At 38.7% G+C, this 21,593-nt stretch overlaps 1 protein-coding gene across 4 annotated transcripts in view; it reads right to left on the reverse strand.

Moving 5' to 3' along the window:
- ATL2 (atlastin GTPase 2) overlaps positions 1–21,593 on the reverse strand; it is an 80,519-nt gene that overhangs the window by 14,555 nt on the left and 44,371 nt on the right. For 3 of the 4 annotated variants that reach the window (XM_030921426.1, XM_030921425.1, XM_030921428.1), the window contains 6 exons: positions 8,830–8,964; positions 8,484–8,588; positions 5,221–5,271; positions 4,544–4,600; positions 3,444–3,536; positions 997–1,135 (listed from right to left, as the gene is read on the reverse strand). In XM_030921426.1, coding sequence (XP_030777286.1) covers positions 997–1,135; positions 3,444–3,536; positions 4,544–4,600; positions 5,221–5,271; positions 8,484–8,573 — 430 coding nt within the window. In that variant the 5' untranslated portion in view covers positions 8,574–8,588; positions 8,830–8,964. Of the gene's footprint in view, positions 1–996; positions 1,136–3,443; positions 3,537–4,543; positions 4,601–5,220; positions 5,272–7,150; positions 8,589–8,829; positions 8,965–21,593 lie in introns of all 4 variants that reach the window. The other variant, XM_030921427.1, reaches the window with a different exon arrangement.

The following is a 21,593-nucleotide window of genomic DNA, read 5'->3' on the forward strand; positions in this document are numbered from 1 at the left end:
AAAAAAAAAAGAAAGAAAAGAAAAGGCCGGGCGCGGTGGCTCAAGCCTATGATCCCAGCACTTTGGGAGACCGAGATGGGCGGATCACGAGGTCAGGAGATCGAGACCATCCTGGCTAACACAGTGAAACCCTGTCTCTATTAAAAAAAATACAAAAAACTAGCCGGGCGAGGTGGCGGGCGCCTATAGTCCCAGCTACTTGGGAGGCTGAGGCAGGAGAATGGCATAAACCCAGGAGGCGGAGCTTGCAGTGAGCTGAGATCCGGCCACTGCACTCCAGCCTGGGTGACAGAGCAAGACTCCATCTCAAAAAAAAAAAAAAAAAAAAGCTCATCCAACATGCCATATCTCATAGGAAAAAATATAATCCCCCCCCACTCTACTAGGCTATTTTCCCCCAAACCCCCAGTAACACTGCCAGTTCAAATAATAAATAAACCATAAATAAATTTGTGGACTACCAAGACAAATTTCACATTTAGTATTAACGAAAATGTCCTTTTTCAAGAGGCAAACAATTCATAAAATTGTATTAAGTTTTACTACTAGATTTTGTTTTACCAGCCATGCTATAAAAGTTTTGTCAATCCCCAAGCGTTTTGCCATCACACTCAAAATAATCCTACAACATACATCAACTATACTATCACTCCCGAAACAGAGACTTATGTCTGATTTCATCAATATAATAAAATGATAAAGCCTTTTAACAGACTGCAATCAATTGAAAGGAAATGCTCTCAGCCTTCAGAATTTTCAGGACATCAGTGCTGAGCTACAGACATTATAAAATAGGTTAATCAATATGCTAGACAGCTGCAAACAAATCAATGAAATGCTAGAGAAACAACATAGAGCATTACAATCACAACATGAACAATGCATCCAAACATTCTCCAGTATAAAACAGGACATTTAAGGCGCCATGTATTTTCTTAAAAAACTTTCCACCTCTAATAAATAAGTTCAGATTTTAAAAAGAATGGGAATTCCCACCTTTCAATCTCCCATCAAAACTAGGATTAGTTGCAACTTTAAGACCAGGATGTGGCAAAAGGAAGCAACCAAGATTTGAGAAACAATTGTGTATGTGCTTCCTTACATTCTGAAGCTCTTCATGTTGATTTTGTTTTACCTGAGGGCAGAGAGAGACAGGTGAAGTTGTAAACAGCAGAAAGAAAAAATTTTTTAAAGAAAACACACACAGACTCACATGCACACTTGACTCAGATGCTACTTCTAAGGAGTCTTTTTTGACAATACAAAAAATTACGAAGGCCCATTTCTGACCACTTTGTTAAGATCCCACTTTTTTTTTTTTTTTTTTTTTTAAAGACAGAGTTTCGCTCTTGTTGCCCAGGTTGGAGTGCAATGGTGCGATCTCGGCTCACTACAACCTCCGCCTCCCAGGTTCAAGCGATTCTCCTGCCTCAGCCTCTTGAGTAGCTGGGATTACAGGCATGCACCACCACACCCAGCTAATTTTGTATTTTCAGTAGAGACAGGGTTGTCAGGCTGATTTCGAACTTCCGACCTCAGGTGATCCACTCACCTCGGCCTCCCAAAGTGCTGGGATTACAGGCATGAGCCACCGCACCCAGCCAACCCCACATTTTCTTAAACCAGAAAAGATGTTTTTCCCAAGTAAGCTGCCTGGAACAGCAAAAACTACAAATAAGGTAGTTAATCACAGTATCTAATAGCCAAATAACGAATTACGGTTGTGACTTATACACCAGTAAATAAATTAAGAATTTACCTTTAAAGTACTTATAACAGCAACAAAACAGAACAAAACAAAAAAAAGTATAAATTTGCCTACAAATAAAAAGTTTAGCCCCTGCAAAGTAAAAGCTAAGATAAAAAAATTACAGTGCAGTACAAAGACCTTAGAAATGTGTTAGGATTTCAGGTCCCTCTCTACGTGATTATTTATGATTTATGCTAGTTATCAGAATTTTGAGAAGAGAAACTGGCATGTATTGGGGGGAAGAAAATCTTAAACTTAGAAACATTTTAGATAATTACTCATTTATCCAAATATAACTCACATAGTCTCCTAAATACTTTTCTGGAAAATAATTTTAACAAAATATGCACTATTTATAATTAAAACTTGGAAACTACCTAAATCTCCAATAACAGCAGAATGGAAAAACTGTTGTCTATTCATTCAATGGATACTATACAGCAATGAGAATAAATGAATTAAACTATATGCAACATGGATTAACCTCAGAAACATAATATTGGGTAAAAAAAAAAAAAAAGCTAGATTCAAACAAATACATTCTTTATGTGATTCCATCCATATAAAGTACAAAAACAAAGCCTGTGAGAAGTCAGGATAGTGGTAGAGGGTTTTGGGTGGGGGTTGGTATATGGAGGTGGGTGCTTCTAGGTGCTGGCTAAATAGCTATGTTCCTTTTTTACAAATTCATCAAGCTACACGCTTATGATTTGAGCAATTTTCTGAATATATGTATCACATTTCAGTAAGGTTTTTTCCAAACAACTTTCTTGTTTTTCAGTTACATAATTCTGAGTTTAGTTAGTATGTCTATTGTGCTTTGTGTTAATTTCTTCTAAATGAACCAGAGAGAGAAAATGCGATGACTCAAATTATTTCCAAAAGTAGGGTCTGGAAATGCCTTTCGAATCATCTAATTATGTTGAATTGGTTTTAACCTCATTTAAAAAAAAAAAAAATGGTGCTTGCTTTCCCCTTCACCTTCCGCCATGATTGTAAGTTTCCTGAGGCCTCCCAGTCATGCTTCCTGTTAAGCCTGTGGAACTGTGAGTCAATTAAACCTCTTTTCTTCATAAATTACCCAGTCTCAAGTAGTTCTTTATGCAGTGTGAGAACAGACTAATACACAAGTACTTCAATGGGGGGCAACCTTTAGGAATAAAGGATCATGATCTTTTTTTTTTTTTTTTGGAGACGGAGTCTGGCTCTGTCGCCCGGGCTGGAGTGCAGTGGCCGGATCTCAGCTCACTGCAAGCTCCGCCTCCCGGGTTTACGCCATTCTCCTGCCTCAGCCTCCCAAGTAGCTGGGACTACAGGCGCCAGCCACCTCCCCCGGCTAGCTTTTTTTGTATTTTTTAGTAGAGACAGGGTTTCACTGTGTTAGCCAGTATGGTCTCGAACTCCTGACCTCGTGATCCGCCCGTCTCGGCCTCCCAAAGTGCTGGGATTACAGGCTTGAGCCACCGCGCCTGGCCAGGATCATGATCCTTAATTTTGATTCAAGGCACTGTCTTCTTTGGTAGGAATGCAACCACTTTACTTTTCATCAATTACAAACAGAGTCACTTGGGCTAACCTGGAATACTTTATTCCAACGACAGGTAAATACTGGTAATGTGACCAGCAGTCCGGACAGCCCACCCCTTTGCCTAGCTTGGTGCTTATGCTCTCCTCTTTAAGAATTAGGTCTTACCTGTAATCTCTTTTCAAGAAACTGCTTTCCACCTTCCAAACCATATGAATGTTCATAAGGATAGCTCCAATCTCGAATCAAAAACATTAATGTCTATACACACAAAAATAAAAATTGTTTATTTTACAATAAAGAAAATTTACAAAAATAAATCACAACTCTAACAACTGAAGCCTCCCTTACTCTCCTAAACAATGCTTATCAAAAGTTATAGTAACCAAATGGTCACTTCCGGTCATGGTTATATCAAGGACCCACTTAAACAACATTCCCAGGCCCTATACCAAGCAATCACCAGCACTGAAGAACTTCACTAAATATAAAGAGTCACCACAAGCAATAATACAGGATTTTTAAAAATGAAAAACGGGTATATCAGGACATGCAGATCATAATTTTATATCATGGTTGTGTAACTAACTACAAGACCAACTAATTCTTGATGGCTATCTAGACTGATTATAGATCTGGTGTCAATAAGGACATTTTCACAGGATGTTTTTACTCATAGAGGGTGAGATTTCTCAACCTCAGCATTGCTGACATTTTGGGTCAGTTAATTCTTAGTTGTGTGTGGCTGTACTGTGTACTGTAAAACATTGAACCATATTTCTGGCCTCTATGTGCTGGATACCAAGTGGTCCTAAGCTCCCCCACAAAACTGTGACAACCAAAAATGTCTCCAGACATTAGCAAATGTCCCCTGGGTGGCAAAATTATCCAAGTTCAGAAAAAACTGATATAGGCCAAATAGGGTATATTTCACCCATAATCTGCTCAACTACTTAATAAAAATTGGCATGACTGTCTTATATTTCCTATTAAGTTTAGAATAACATCTATTAACAGAAACATTACTCCCCTTAATCTAAGTGAAAGCATTAAGAATTAGCCTAGATTCATTTATTCTATTTATCCTGTTAGCCTATTACTGGTAAGTATGCTGATGATGACATTACCAAAGGTTAGTTTCAACTGCACTGAATCTGTGGCTAGCGATGGGTCTGTTGTAATATCCTGGTGTCTCCAAAATTACAAACTGAGGTGGCTTCACAACTTCTCATAGGCAAATCTTTAAAATGTTAAAATGACTTTTTTACCTGAAATGGTTTCTGGTAGATTTCTTCCATCGCAAGTCTTCCATACTCTGTAAATAACTATTAAATTGAGTTAGTTAAAATAATGCCTCTAAAGAGATTCAAAGAAGACATGTGTAAACCTATTCTACATCAAAGCTCCAGGTACCAGAACCTTTAAAATCATTTGAAAACCAAACATTTAATTTTCTAACACACTAGGTACATACAAAATTTCTTCCAGTTAAGAAGTCATACATCAGTTTAAACCCATATAACATTCAATCGTGTTACCAGTATTATAGGCTTCCAAGTGTAAATTCACAATAAAGTGAGAATTAAATTTTCAATACTTGGCACATTTTCTTTAAGAAACATGTGCTTGCAGCTGGGTGCAGTGGCTCATGCCTGATAATCCCAGCACTTTGGGAGGCCGAGGTGGGCGGATCACCTGAGGTTAGAAGTTCAACACCAGCCTGACCAACACAGTGAAACTTCATCTCCACTAAATATACAAAATCAGCCAGGTGCGGTGGCGCATGCCTGTAATGCTACTTGGGAGACTGTGGCAGGAGAATCCCTTGAACTTGGGAGGGGGAGGTTGCAGTGAGCTGAGATTGTGCCATTGTACTTTATCTAGTCTGGGCAACAAGAGCGAAACTCCAACTCAAAAAATTAAAATTAAAAAATGAAATACGTACTTGCAAATGTTGAAGATCATCTTCTTGAATATTCTGAGACAGATTATATACCTGTTAAAACAAAATTTATTTTGTTTTTTATTAGTGTTTTGAATACCCAGCTTGTATATAACTTTACTTGTGGAAAAAAGGTTATTTTGTACTTCAGCACAAAGGAATCACTTAACTACTATCTTGATGAGTGACATGTGAAAAGGATTTTCTCTTTTTTCCTAACAATAGTCAAGATAGAATATTAAGGAAGAAGCAGTGGCAGTAAAATATGTAAAAAACATGAATATATGCATATTCATGGCCTCAAAGTGGTAGAAAAACAAGTGTGCTATCTAGTAGGTTTCTTTTACTCCTTCTCAAAGCTCTTTAATGTTATGATATGATCATCTTTTAAAGAGTGTAGGTTATTTCCACCATCATTTTTCTAAATTAGTGAATACAAGGGGCAATAGTTTACAAAGATAAATTCCTCCCTGGTACCATCAGAGTATACAGTGACTCAGTGGGTACCTCCACTACCACTGACTCTAGTGTGGTTCTCTTTTTACTCACAGTCCTCAGTTTGCTTACTCATCAGTTTTTACTTCCACTCAACATGACAATTTTACTGGCCTGTGGAAGCTAATAAAAATAACAGTAGGTGGCACTATTGCCCTTTCCAGAATTTTTTGGAGGCAACTACAGCTGATAAAGGAGGGTCTAAACATCCTCAGGAAAGGGGGATTTTCATCCATTAATTCTAAGACAGATCTTTAGAAAGTAATCTACACTGCCACAGGAGAAAAGTGGCCATCAACAGATACCACCTCTGCTAAAATAACTTACATCTTAAGGAACCAGGGTGACTCCAAAGATCGAACAATCTGTTCTAAGAGCAAATAAGTGATACTCTGGCCAAACCACTTGGAGGTCAAGAATATAGTCAATTTAGGCCAGCAAACCTAAAATAATATTCTTAGCTACTAATTCCAAACAAGGATTTAAAAGTAATTGATGACTGAGGTGATGATTTAGATTTTAACATTTTTAACATAAACTCTGACACCATGATTAACCTATGCGGGCCTTTGCTTTTAGAAAACAGGTCTGGATCATTTCATTGTCAGGGCCAGGAAACAGAGAAAGGGATTTATTTAACTTAGATCACTAATACTTAGCACACAGTCTTGTATGTAACAGGTGCTCAGTATGTATTTGTTGAAGGAATAAATGACAAGAAGATCAAATTAACATTTATCTATCAGCCAGATATCTTACACAAGGAAAGAAAACTACCCCCTCAAAGGCAAGGAAGAAAATAATCATAATCTTAATCTTCTTGGTTATTTATACTTTACAAAGCACTTTCATATGCATTATCTCATTTAGCTCTCATTTCTGACTGCACATAACAACCACATGCAAGATAGGCAAGATGAGTAAACTCATTTTACAGACAACAAAGTGGCTGTACAGCTTTAAGTGGCTGTCTAAAACCAGGTCTCTTACTATCAGAAAGTTGAATAAACAAAGAAAAAAAGACAAAGGGATAAGTTATAGGACAGAGAACTCCCTCTAGAGCCAGCTAACCTGAGGGGCTTCTGCTTGCTTCAGGGGAATCACAGTTGTGCCATCTTGCAAGATCAGAGAAAAAAGAGACTTAGAGGGTCCCCACCAGCATCACTTAGTGGGTAATGACAAATATCCCAACCCTATAATAAACTGAAGCCAAGCTGAACAGTATACTTCTTTTAGCTCATGTTAACAGCCAACCTTCTTTCCACTCTGATAGCTAGGTACTTCAAACTGAGGAAGGAGGAAAATGGGAGCTTAGAGAGACGAGTCACATGTTCCAGACATTACTGGAAGGCATTAAAAAAATCCAAGACACTGTGACAGCATCACCTATGATCTACCATTGATAAGAATAATTTCTTATCTTGGGAGGATCACATACCCATTTTTAAAAAATATTTGCAAATATACTTCTTGATACACCATCACCAGCTGGGCCTAACCGCCATACTTCAATAATTCATTTTTCAGAGATGTATCAGCCACAGATGATCTCAGAAAAGAAAAAGTAAAGAAATACCAAATGACATGTGGTAGTTTAATTCAGTCCAATCCATCTAAATTATACAGAAAAGAAATGGCCTAGCCTGAAGAAACTAGAACCTGATAGAACACCAAATACAATTTGAATATAAGTGAAAAAGAGAAGGGATTTTATCCCTTCCTAAATGAAGATGCTAAAAATCCTGTTTATTATTACATAAGCATTATTTGGGTTTTCTAAATTAAACATTAATTAATTATTCTGCTTTTATCTCCTTTAGTTCAAATAACTGAGTACCACTTGTCACAGATATAGAATAAAAAACTAGACTTCTAAGCTTAATTACTGGGGTTTTTTGTTTGTTTTAGCCAAAAAAACAAAAAAACAAAAATATACTCTCCATATTGCTGTGTCTGGTAGTCATCTAACTGATTTCAATTACAGATAATGTGGTATCTTTTCCTTTTAAAAAAAAAAAAAAAGTATATATTCCATAATGAAAAAATAAAGAGACTGGTTGTTGGTTTATTGCATCCTTTGTAACTATCCAAAGTACAAAATTTCACATCCTAAGCCAGAAAACCATGCATGGAAATGTAAATAACCAATAAGAAACGTAAATAGCTTTCAAGAAATGTAAATAGCTCTCTTTATTTTTAATTCCTTTTTTTCCCTTCAATCAAAAGGCATTTTGCCAGCACAAGGTGGCACATGCTGATAGTCCCAGCTACTTAAGAGGCTGAGGCAGGAGGATCACTTCAGCCCAGGAGGAAAAAGCTAGAGTGTGCATGATCACACCCATGAATAGCCACTACACTCCAACCTGGGCAACATAGTAAGAATCCATCTCAAAAAAAATTAAAACGGCATTTTCAAGAGGGGCCAAACACCAGGTGCGGTGGACCATGCCTGTAATCCCAGCACTTTGGGAGGCCAAGGTGGGCGGGTCACCTGAGGTCAGGAGTTCGAGACCAGCCTGGCCAACATGGTGAAACCCGTCTCTACTAAAAATACAAAAAATTAGCTGGGCATGGTGGCGGGAGCCTGTAATCCCAGCTACTCGGGTTAGGAGAATGAACTTGGGAGGCAGGGGTTGCAGTGAGCCGAGATCACGCCACTGTACTCTAGCCTGGGCAACAAGAGTGAAACTCTGTCTCAAAAAAGAAAAAAAAAAAAAAGAGGGGTCAAATGATTATGTGAACTGATTGTACCACTTACTCTTGTGTCTCACCTGGACAGAGCTAGTCATAGTGCTCAGAGCAAACACCGTTGCACAGTCTTTGATAGTTGACTGGCTATCAAAGGCACCCTGGGTATCCATAAGCAGCACGGCAACCTAGGAATTTGAGAGTTTAAAATACTTAGTAAAACAGTGGCCAAAAATGACTATAAAAAAAAATCAAATGATAAATTTGAAAATCAGTCATTAAGAAAAGTACTTATATCTCATACATTTGACATAATAATCCATATGTTAAAGTTATCAAACATTACTAGTTCTGTGTTGTTTTGATTTCTGATATCAGAAAATAGCCCAAGAAAGAACACAGGGTAGAAAAGTATAAACAGAATTTTACTTTCGTTCCATTAGGTCTGTCAATCACAAATACTTCATTCCAAACTTGTATGCCTGTTGTTTCTCTTTCACAGCCACCTCGCCATGTAAAGCCTGTCAATGGTTCATTGTTTCCACCAATCCAACTTTGAGAATCCTGTCAAAGTTAAGGATAAATGTAAAATAAAACACAATTAAGAAATAAAAGAAACCCAAAAAATCACCCACCCTTTATTTTACAGACAGGGAAGCTAAATCCAGAGAGAGAGAAAACACTGTAACAAATAAGTAGTTACAAAGCAGTCCTTAAATCCCATGTGGGGTTCTTTTTCTTGTAGAGATGTAGTCTCCTCCAAACTTGAATCTTCTCAAATCAGCTCACACTACTACTCTCTAGGCTTCTAAATAAGTGAGGTCATACTTACTTCCCTCCTTTTTAGAAAAATTTTCTGGCTGGGCATGACAGCTCATGTCCATAATCCCAGCATTTTGGGAGGCTGAAGTGGGCAAATCACTTGAGGCCAGGAGTTTGAGACCAGCCTGGCCAATGTGGCGAAACCCCATCTTTACAAAAAGTACAAAACTTAGCCAGGCATGGTGGCACACCCCTGTAGTCCCCAGCTCAGGAGGCTGAGGTACGAAGGATCACCTGAACCTGGGAGGTTGAGGCTACAGTGAGCTGAGATTGCACCACTATACTCCAGCCTGGGTGACAGAGTAAGATCCTGCCTCAAAAAAAAAAAAAAAAAAGAGAGAGAGAGAAAGATTTCCTAAAATGTTAAAAATCATAAAAAAAAAAAACTCGGCACCAATTATTTTAACATGTTCTTACACAGATAAGCAAAACTAAGTTTCAGGTAGAAAGACTGTCAAAACAGCATTGCTCTCTTTAGAAACAGCTTATACTCTTTAAAAAATAATCAATTTTAGGCTTGGTGCAGTGGCTCATACCTGTAACCCTAGCACTTTGGGAGGCCAAGGCAGGTGGATCACCTGAAGTGGCTGAAGTGGGCAAATCACTTTTGAGGCCAGGAGTTTGAGACCAGCCTGGCCAACATGGCGAAACCCCATCTCTACTAGAAATACAAAAATTAGCCGGGTGTTGTGGCACATGCCTATAATCCCAGCTACTCAGGAGGCTGAGGCAAGAAAATCACTTGAACCCGTGGGCAGAGGTTGCAGTGAGCAGAGATCGCACCACTGCACTCCACCCTGGCAAAAAGAGTGAAACTGTCTCAAAAACAAAAAAAATCAATTTAAAAAATAACCCCAAGACTTGTTTGGAACCTGATTTAAACAAACTAACTATTTAAAACGCCTTTTTTGAAACCAACAGGAAAATATGAACCCAAACTGGTTATCTCATTAGATGGTGTTAAATTAGGGTAAAGATTGTTTGGTGTGCTAATGATACTGTGGTTAAGAAGAAAAATAACAGAGTCTTTATCTGTTAGATACTCAAGTATCTGTAGTGAATGGATATGCCTGGCATTTGCTTTAAAATATTCCAGGAGGTGAGGAAAAAAGAGAACAGATAAAACAAGACCAGCAAAATGTTGACAGGTATGCTGGAGTTCATTATATACAATTCTCTTTATTTTAGGGTATGTTTAAAATTTTCCACAATAAGTTTTTAACTAGAACCACAGGGCTAAATTGTTATTATGAAATAATATGAAAGTTAATATATAAGGTAATTTTTCTAGAAAATTTAATCTGGGACATAATAAATGAGTACCTTTGACAGACGTCAAGATCCCTATACTTCAGTATACTTAAAGCCCACATAGCCTTTACTCAATGTACCCACAGGAAAAATTCCTTTGTTTCAGAAATACTTCTAATAAGCTTGGATAGCTAGTCTATAACAAATTACAAAGACTGAATTAGGAGTGGAGAGACGTTTAAGACAGGACCAATGAGGAACGAAGCAATTTATTAAAAGCAGACACACAGTGGCAAAAACAAAAACAAAACAGTATCAGCCAGGCATGGTGGCTCACGCCTGTAATCCCAGCACTTTGAAAGGCTGAGGCGGGTGGATCACTTGAGGCTAGGAGTTCAAGACCAGCCTGGCCAACATGGTGAAACCCCATCTCTACTAAAAAGACATTAAAAAAAAAAAAAAAATTAGCCAGGCGTGGCAGCACATGCCTGTAATCCCAGCTACTTGGGAAGCTGAGGGAGGAGAATCGCTTGAACCTGGGTTTCACATGGGTTGTGGGAGGTGGAGATTGCAGTTAAGTTGAGATTGCACCACTGCGCTCTAGCCTGGGCAACAGAGAGAGACTCTGTCTCAAACAAAACAAAAAGTATCATCCAGACCATCACCTAACATAGCCTTAAACTTCAAACCATCTTTAATTATTATTATTATTATTATTATTCCACAAAACTCCCATCCCCAATAGACTACCAATCCTATCAATTACAAACTTCTCTTGGATTCATTTCTTTTTCTTCAGTTTTCAATACCTTCAACTTAAAGACCTCATCTATGCTGGTCAGAAGGCTGCCACCTGAGACAATTCCATTCACAGTATATATGATGGACTTGTGTTTTAGGAGGCACCCTTCACAGGACTCAGAAGCTTATTTTGACACTCCCCAGACAAGCAAAACTGGTGATCTTGCCCCTTGACTGCATATTTGGATACTTCATATTGGTCCCTATGCAACTCCTGCTCTATCCTCTAACCCATTTTTCCATAGTCACTGAATGTTCACAAGAAATGTAATCGTGTCACTGTCCTGCTGAAAAGTCATCTGTGGCTCCCCACTACCAATAAGACCATCTGGAGATCTGCTGCATTAAGAATCCTTTTTTCTTTTTCTTGAGACAGGGTCTCACTCTGTCACCCAGGCTGGAGTGCAGTGGCCCAATCAGCACTCACTGAAACCTCATCTTCCTGGGCTCAAGTGATCCTCCCACCTCAGCCTCCTCCCAAGTAGCTGGGACTGCAGGTGCACACCACCACACCTGGCTGATTTTTGTATTTTTTGTAGAGACGGAGTTTCACCATGTTGCCCAGGCTGATAGCAATCCACCTTTAATTTACTCTTCTTGTCTGTGCTCCTGATATTCCCCACAGATCTCAACACATATCTTCCTGATTCTACCATACCAAAAAAAGTTACCATTCCCCAAACGCATATGTTGTTTAGCTTCGGTATACCTCTGTTCCACCTATTGTCTGCCTAGACTCAGCCGGCAGTCAAGAAACTTCAACTTTTCTGTACTGTTAAAGCATATTATTGATACTGCATGGTTGTTACCTTTATATAGTTTTGCAGTTCTTATGTGAGTCTCTTGAGAGCAAAGACTGTAAAGAAGCATCTTTGTTCACCAAACTGCTCCTATCAAAGTACCTTGCACTGTTGTAAGTTCTCACATGGAGAATCTCATTCTCCCACAATGTCAAAAAAAAAAATCTGGTACTTAATGAATTTATGATTTCTAAAAGTTACAGCCTACACAAATAACTCCTCTAAGAGAACTCTGGTTTTAGTCTACATTTTACTTATTTCTATCTCCTCTACAAGAAGGTAAGTTTCACTAAAGTTGTGTTTTTTCATTCTTACAAGTATTCCCAGCACAGAGAATAGTGTGCCTGGCTTGTAGTAGGTATTCTAAGTATTTCTTAAATAAACAAAAAAGTTTACTTATAAGTTTCGATGTACTCCCTTTTGAGCATGGGTAATAAATCCAGAAGAAACATGATCTTTGTTATTATTCCTAGAAACAATTACATAAAGAAGACAGTAAAAATAATTTTTTTTTTTTTTTTTTTTTTGAGGCGGAGTCTCGCTCTGTCGCCCGGACTGGAGTGCAGTGGCCAGATCTCAGCTCACTGCAAGCTCCGCCTCCCGGGTTCACGCCATTCTCCTGCCTCAGCCTCCCGAGTAGCTGGGACTACAGGCGCCCGCCACCTCGCCCGGCTAGTTTTTGTATTTTTAGTAGAGACGGGGTTTCACCGTGTTAGCCAGGATGGTCTCGATCTCCTGACCTCGTGATCCGCCCGTCTCGGCCTCCCAAAGTGCTGGGATTACAGGCTTGAGCCACCGTGCCCGGCAAAAATAAATTTTTAAAAGTATAGATGACTGAAATCATAGGCTTATATGTTTGCTAGCCACCTCTTCCAAAGAAACTTTAAAAAGAATTGGTGTCTCATAAAAATCTACTATGTATCATCTCTTCCTAAGTTACCTTGGAATAGAAGTGTTAAAAAAAAATACTAAACTGATTAGTCAGCAAAAGGAGGAAAGACGCTAAGTGTGGTGGCTACACCTGTAATCCCAGCATTTTGGGAGGCCAAGGCAGGAGGATCACTTGAGGCCAAAAGTTCAAAGCTGCAGTGAGCTATGATGACACCACCACACTCCAGCCTGGATGACAGAGTGAGACCCCGTCTCTATTTAACAACAGCAACAACAAAGATGAAAAGATAAATCAGAGAACTAATCAGATTCTTTAAAACTTGTAAAAGTCTATAATTTCTCTAACATAGTGAATACTGACAGTTTTCATAAAACACATTCATTCATTAAATATTTATGGAACATCTACCATGTGCCAGCTATTTTTCTAGGGATACAACAGTGAACAAGAATAAACATTCCTGCCCTCAAAGAGAATTTTAGTGGGAGCTAGAGGCAGCTTTGCTGATAACAGACCCTATTTGCTGTGATAATTTACTAAAAGCAAACCTAAAAACTTGAAAACACTAATCTGATACTATTTACTACTATGGAGACAAAAGCCTCAAAACTCAAATACAAAAAACAAACAAACAAACAAACGAGTACTTACAGAATAAATCTCAACTGCCAAAGGCAATCTAAAATCACCAGAAGTTCTTTTTTTTTTTTTTGAGATGGGGTCTCACTTGCTATGTTGCCCAGGCTGGTCTTGAACTCTTGAGATCAAGCAATCCTCCCACCTCAGCCTCTCAAAGTGCTGGGATTACAAGCAAGAGCCATCATGCCCAGCCTAAAGTTTAAGTATAATCAAATAGTGAATAAATACAGCCCTTGCCAAAAAGATGTCCTACATAATATAATTATCAGCAATAAAGAAAACTTACCTATTCTAAACAGTAAGAAACAAATTCATATTTTGCCAAAGGAAAGGTACAGTCCCTAGCAACAAAGTGAAACTATGTAAACATTTATTTAGTTAGTTAGAAAGAAAAAGAGACAGACAGACAGACAGGGTCTTGCTCCATCGCCCAAGCTGTAGAGCAGTGGCATGATCATAGCTCACTGTCCTCAACCTCCTGGGCTCTAGTGATCAAACAAAGTGTTGGTCCTCCTGCCAGGCCTACATGTATCAGAGCACACCCACTCCTGACTGCTGGCAAGCTGACTCCCTTTCACAATGGATAGGCTGGAAAAATAAAGGTTCATACAGAAGCCATAAATCATCACAACTAGGAGCAAAAGGAATAAAAAGGATGAAATTAAGATCCAAGTAGCACTACAATAATAAGCAAGACCCTCCCTAGTTGCATGGCATTCCCCACACCACCACAAATGAAAATCTTCATCTGTATAAAACTAGTACCTATTCAGGAGACAGGTTATGAACACTCAGCCTCCAAACTGATAGAATAAATACTGTGCACATTCTAACCACCAACTGTATTTACTATTTTCATTTGAATATGTGAGAACACTCTGCAAGTCCTGGAACAAATTATAAAACACTTGACTTTAAAATAGTTAAAAACTGTCTAACATCTTATCCAACCCCATCCTCACCCCATACCCAACTCTTCCCATCTGGGGCTGGACAAATCAATGAAATTATGACTGAACCAAGTCATGAGCCCAGGAAAAGGACAACTCTAACAACTCAGGTACATGCTAAAGAGGAATTTAATATATTTTGATAGAAGGTTCTGTTTAAAAGGTGTCTTTGACCTTGAAGACAGGATGCTAAATGAAATAGGCCACACACAAAAGGACAAATATTCTATGATTCCACTCATATGAGGTGCTTAGTCAAATTCACAGGGACAGAAAGTAGAATGGTGGATGCCGGGGGATGGGGGAGAGAAATGCGGAGTTAGTGTTTAACAGGCACAGAGCTTCAGTTGGGGAATGAAGAAGTTCTGGAGATGGATGGTGGCAATGGCTGCACAACAATGTGAACAGACTTAGTGCCACTGAAGTTGTACACTTACAAATGGTTAAAGAGGTAAATTTTACATTATGCATGTCTTACCACAATTAAAACAAAAAAGGTGCCCCTGAGGGCTAACAAAATGGAAGGAGCAGACACCTCTCGTAATTAAACTGAGATTTGACTTTAGAGTCTTCCATTGGACTTCCAGTTTCAACTTTCTCTTGTAAAAATTTAGAAGTCATCAGACCTATCTTTACAATAAGAAAAAACCTTAGCAAACTGAAAAATCAATAACTCTCCTTTCTCAGATCAAAGAATTGAGATCACAAGTCAAACCACCCCTACAAAATCATGACAGACAAACTAACACAAAGGATCATGAGCTGAGGTCAGCTTACCAGCAACTGCTGCAGCAACTGGTAGGAACACTTAAATGACAATTTGAATGAATTGTCAGAAGCTGAGAGTGAACTAGTTTAAGCATTAAAAACCCTAGAGTCTTAGCAAACCCCACACTTTCCTGAATATTATCTCAAAGAAATCCACAAAGTTCTCAAAGTAATAACGGAAGAAAGTTTCCCTCATGACTGACAAGGGAGGGGAAGTAACTCTGGGAAAGTAACCACTATCTGTCTGTCTGTCTGTCTATCTATTTATCTATCTATCTATCTATCTATCTAATCTACACACACACACACACACACACACACACACACACACACACACACACACACAGCAGTCCCCACAACAAAAGCCTGCCCTCCTGAGTAAACTACCTTACCGGAGCTTTACCTGACCCTAGGGAGGAGCAATCAGCCAACTCCAGCCCCATCTAGGCTTCCTGTCTAGTTTTTTTTTTTTTTTTTTTTTAAAAAGAGTCATAGACCAGGACTCAGGCCCACTAAAAAACTAAGGAGCCAGGTGCAGTGGTGTGTCTGTAGTCTCAGCTATTCAGGAGACTAAGCTCAGGAGTTCGAGAGCAGTCTGGGCAACATAAGGAGACTCTGTCTCAAAAAGAATAAAAATAAAACTAAGATTTAACCATAAGGTGACATATGACATATGATGCTTCTGCTCTCCTACACGTTACCACCTCATCAACAATGCTCCAATATAATGACAGTGGATTACAAATAAAAAAGTTGCAAGACACAGAGTTCAGTAAATTCAATAAAATTTCTTGGGAAATCCCAAAGACAATGGGAGAGCAGGGAGAAACTGAAACCTCTAGGATCTGCAGCTACAAAACACATTAAACATAGCCCATCTCCTAACTAGATTAACATATAATCTCATAATAAAAGGCTAAATCTTCAGTCTTTATTACCTGATACTTCATGTCTGGCTTTCAGCAAAAAATTACAAGCCATGTCAAAAGGCAAGAAAAAACAGACTGAAAAGACAAGGCAAACATCAGAACCAGAGTTGGATATATTTCAGAATTATAAAATAGGAAATTTTTCCAGGAAGAAGATAGGTGTTTAAAAGGTGTCTTTGACCTTGAAGACACTATGCTAAACGAAATAGGCCACACACAAAAGGACAAATATTCTATGATTCCACTCATATGAGGTGCTTAGTCAAATTCACAGGGACAGAAAGCAGCATGGTGGATGCCAAAGGATGGGTGAGCGAAATGGGGAGTTAGTGTTTAACGGGCACAGAGCTGCAGTTGGGGAATGAAGTTCCGGAGATGGATGGTGGCAAAGGCTGCACAACAACGTGAACAGACTTAGTTAGACAGAAAGTTATTTATGTCGCCAATACCAGGCAGGATAAATACTAAAAAATCTCTACTAGGTATGTCACGGGCCTAGCTGCAAAGTAACACAAAGAGAAAAATCTTGAAAGAAGTCAGGAACAAAACACTTTACCTATAGAGGAACAAAGATAAGAATTACACTGGACTTCCCATTACAAATCATGCAAGCTGCTGGGTGTGGTGGCTCATGCCTGTAATTCCAGCACTTTGGGAGGCCGAGGCAGGCGACCACTTGAGGTCTGGAGTTCAAGACCACCCTGGGTCAATATGACAAAACACCCGTCTCTACTAAAAATACAAAAATTAGCCAGGCGTGGTGGCCCGCACCTGTAGTCTCAGCTACTTGGGAGGCTGAGGCAGGAGAATCACTTGCGCCTGGAAGGTAGAGCTTGTAGTGAGCCAAGATCACGCCACTCCACCCCAGAGTGGGTGACAGAGTGAGGTTCCATCTCAAAAAACAAAACAAAACAAAAATCATGCAAGCAGGAAGGAAACAGGGTAAAATGTTTATAGAGCTGGGGGGAAAAAAAAGCCTCCAAACTAAAATTCTGTATCCAGTAAAGTTATCCTACAAAAGAAGTAAAGACTTTCTTAGCCAAAAACTGAGGAAGGTTGTCGCCAATACATTAGCAAAAAGGAAAATGATATAGGTGAGAAACTCAAATCTACATAAAGAGAGAAAGAATGTCAGAGAAGGATAAAAAGGTAAAATAAAATCTTCTAGATGGTTATAGTATATAGATCAGGGAAACAAATGACAGCAATGTATAAAAGACAGGAGGGAGGAACTGGGACTATGCTAAGGTAACTGCATTATCCATGAAGCAGTATAATATCTGAAAGTGCACTTAGCTTAGTTGTAAATGTATATTGCAAACTCCAGGCAGCCACCAAAAAAACACATTTAACAGATACAGTAAGAGAATACAGAAAATGCAATCAAGTTAAATGTTCAACTAAAATTGGAGAAGGCAGAAAAAAAGGGGAAGATAAAAAAGAAAAAAAAAGTACACACACAAAAAAACACCAGAAACAATTACACGCATGGCAGCTATGAATCCAATTATATCAACAATCACTTTACATCTGAATGACTTAAATATACCAAGTAAAACAAATTGTCAGATGGGCACAGTGGCTCATGTCTCTAATCCCAGCACTTTGGAAGGCCGAGGCAGGTGGATCACCTGAGGTCAGGAGTTCGAGATCAGTCTAGTCAACACGGGGAAACCGTGTCTCTACTAAAAATACAAAACTTAGCCGGGCATGGTGGCAGGTGCCTGTAATCCCAGCTATTCAGGAGGCTAAGGCAAAATCATTTGAACCAGGGAGGCAGAGGTTGCAGTGAGCCAAGACTGCACCACTGCATTCCAGCCTGGGTGACAGAGTAAGATTCTGTCTCAAAAACAGAAATTGTCACAGTGAGTTTTCAAAAAATAGAGCCAACTATATGCTATCCATTTTAAAAACCCCACTTTACAAAGACACGGGTTAAAAGTAAAGGTATGAGAAAGACATACCATGCCAACACTAATCAAAAGAAAGCTAGAATAGCTATGTTAATTACAGAAAAAGCAGTTTTCAAACTAAGAGAAAAATGACTTCTGAACAAAGGTTAGAGCTGAATTACACCAAAATACGTGAAGCAAAAATTGAACTCCAAAGAGTAATAGACAAATCCACTATTAAACTGGGAGACCTCACACCTCTGTATAGGTAGCTGATATACCCAGCAAGTAGAAAACCAGTAACACAGTTGAGCTGAACAGAATCAGCAATCAAATGGATCTAACTGACATTACAGAACACTTCATTCAACAACAGCACAATACATACTCTTCTCAAACTAAGAACATTCACCAAGGTAGACGATATCCTGAGCCTTAAAATACACCTTTAAAAATTTAAAGGGATAGATAATACAAAGTATGCTCTCACACCACAACAGAATTGAACTATTAATAGAAATCAATAGCAGAAACACAGCTGGAAAACTCTCCAAATAGTTGGAGTTTAAAACAACTCACCTCAAAATAATACAGGAATCAAGGAAATCTCAATAGAAATTTTAAAATACATTGAACTAAATGAAAATGAAAATAAAACCTATTAAAATTTCCATGATTAGAGGAGATTTGTAGCATTAGATGCATAGAGTAGGAAAGAAAAAACCGTGATTAGAGGAGAAATTTATAGCATTAGAGGCATAGAGGAGGAAAGAAAAAAAGTTCTAAAACCAATACTCTAAGCTGCCACCTCACGTAACTGGAAAAGAAAGACCAATATAAACCTAAAGTAAGATGAATAAAATCAGAGCAAGAACCAATGAAACTGAAACAAGAAAACAGAAAATCACAACAGAAAAAACAAATCAATGAAACCAAAAACTGGTCCTTCAAAAAGATCAATATAATTGATTGAAGAGAGAGAGGGGGGAAAAAAAAAGAGAAGACAAACTAATATCAGAAATCAAAGAATCATCATCACTAATTCCATGAACATTAAAAAAAAAAAAGAATACTAAGAACTCTATGCCCACAAATTTAGTAACTTAGTTGAAATGGAGCAATTCTTGGAAAGAAACAAACTACCAAACTCACACAAAGAGAACTAGATCATCTATTTAAAAAAAAAAAAAAAAAAAGGCCAGGTGCAGTGGCTCACACCTGTAATCCCAGCACTTTGGGAGGCTGAGGGGGTGGATCACCTGAGGTCAGGAGTTTAAGACCAGCCTGGCCAACATGGTGAAACCCCCATCTCTACTAAAAATACAAAAATTAGCCAGGCATGGTGGCGGGAAGCCTATAATCCCAGCTACTCAGGAGGCTGAAGCAGGAGAATCGCTGGAACTCGAGAGGCAGAAGCTACAGTGAGCCAAGATCACACCACTGCACTCCAGCCTGGGTGATAGGCAAGACTCCATCTCAAATAAAATAAAATAAAATAAGAAGACCAATAAATAACCTTCCAAAAGAAGGATTTACAAAGCCCAACTGACTTCACTGGAAAATTCTACCAAGCATTTAAGGAAGAAATGGTACCAGTTCTCTACAAATTCTTTCAGAAAATAAGCAGAGGGAATACTTCCTAATTAATTCAAAGTATTACCCTAATACCAAAACCAGACAAAGATACTACAAATAAAGGAAAACTGCAGACCAGTACACACCATGAACATAGATGTGAAAATCCCTGACAAAATATTAGCAAATCAAATCTACAATGTATAAAAAGAATTACACACCATGATCAAGTGGGATTTATTCCAGGAATGCAAGGCTGGCTCAACAACTCAAAGTCAATAAATGTAATCCATCATAACAATAGTCTAAAAAAAAAAATCAGCTGGGCACGGTGTCTCACGCCTGTAATCTCAACACTTTGGGAGGCCAAGGCGGCCAGAATATCTGAGGTCAGGAGTTCGAGACCAGGCTGGCCAACATGACGACACCCTATCTCTACCAAAAATACAAAAATTAGCCAGGCATGGTGGCACACGCCTGTAATCCCACCTACTGTGGAGGCTGAGGCAGAATTGCTTAAACCCGGGAGGCAGAGGCTGCAGTGAGCCAAGATCATGTCACTGCACTCTAGCCTAGGCGACAGAACAAGACTGTCTCAAAAAAGAAAAGAAAAAAAAGAAAAACACATATATCAATAAACACAGGAATAACTATTTGACAAAATCTAACACTCATTCAGGACTTAAAAAAAAACAAAAAACAAAAAACTCCCAGCACACTAGGAATAAAGAGAAACTTCAATTAAAAAAAAAAAAAAAACTACAAAAAATCCTACAGCTAACATAGCAGTGAGAAACTAGATGCTTTCCAGAAACTAGGTTAGAAAACAGACAAGGATATTCACTATTTATCACCTGTACTCAATGCTACTGGTGGTTCTAGCTGGGACCATTAGCCAAGACACAGAAAAAAAAGTTTCCCAGATTAGAAAGAAAGAAGTAAAACAATCACCATTTGCAGATGACATGATCTTGTATATAGAAAACTCTAAGGAATTCGCTAAAAAAAATTATTGGAACTAATAAACAAGTTCAGGATTTGTTTCAAGGATACAAGATCAATATGCAAGTCAAGTATATGAACTATAAACTTGCATGAACAATTCAAAAACGAAATTAAGAAAGCAATTCCATTCATAGAAACATCAACAAAAGGAATAAATTGAAGTGCAAAACTTAAAAACTATAAAAAACATTTTTGAAATTAAAAAGATAACATCCCATATTTATGGACTGTTAGACTTAATACTGTTAACACAGTAATATTTCCCAAATTGATCTTTCAGATTCAATCAATCGCCAATAGAATCCCAGCTAACTTCCTGTAGAAACTGAGAAGCTAACTCTAAAATTCATACGGGATTGCAAAGAACCCCAAATAGCCAAACAATCTTGAAAAAGAACAAAATGGGACTCAATTCCTCATTTCAAAATTTACTACAAAGCAACAGTAATGAAGACAGTGTGGTACCGGTATAAGAACAAGACATGGCCTGGCGTGGTGGCTCACGCCTGTAACCCTAGCACTTTGAGAGGCTGAGGCAGGCAGACTGCCTGAGCGCAGTTCAAGACAAGCCTGGACAACATGGTGAAACCATGTCTCTACTAACATACAAAAAAACTGACCAGGTGCGGTGGCTCACGCCTGTAATCCCAGCACTTTGGGAGGCCAAGGCAGGCATAGCACGAGGTCGAGAGATCGAGACCATCCCGGCCAACATGGTGAAACTCCATCTCTACTAAAAATACAAAAAGTAGTTGGGCGTGGTAGTGCGTGCCTGCAGTCCCAGCTACTCAGAAGGCTGAGGCAGGAGAATCGCTTGAACCCGGGAGGCGGAGGTTGCAGTGAGCTGAGCTCGAGCCACTGCACTCCAA

The sequence above is a fragment of the Rhinopithecus roxellana genome, chromosome 17 (genome assembly GCF_007565055.1).
Source record: "Rhinopithecus roxellana isolate Shanxi Qingling chromosome 17, ASM756505v1, whole genome shotgun sequence".
NCBI lineage: Eukaryota > Metazoa > Chordata > Mammalia > Primates > Cercopithecidae > Rhinopithecus > Rhinopithecus roxellana.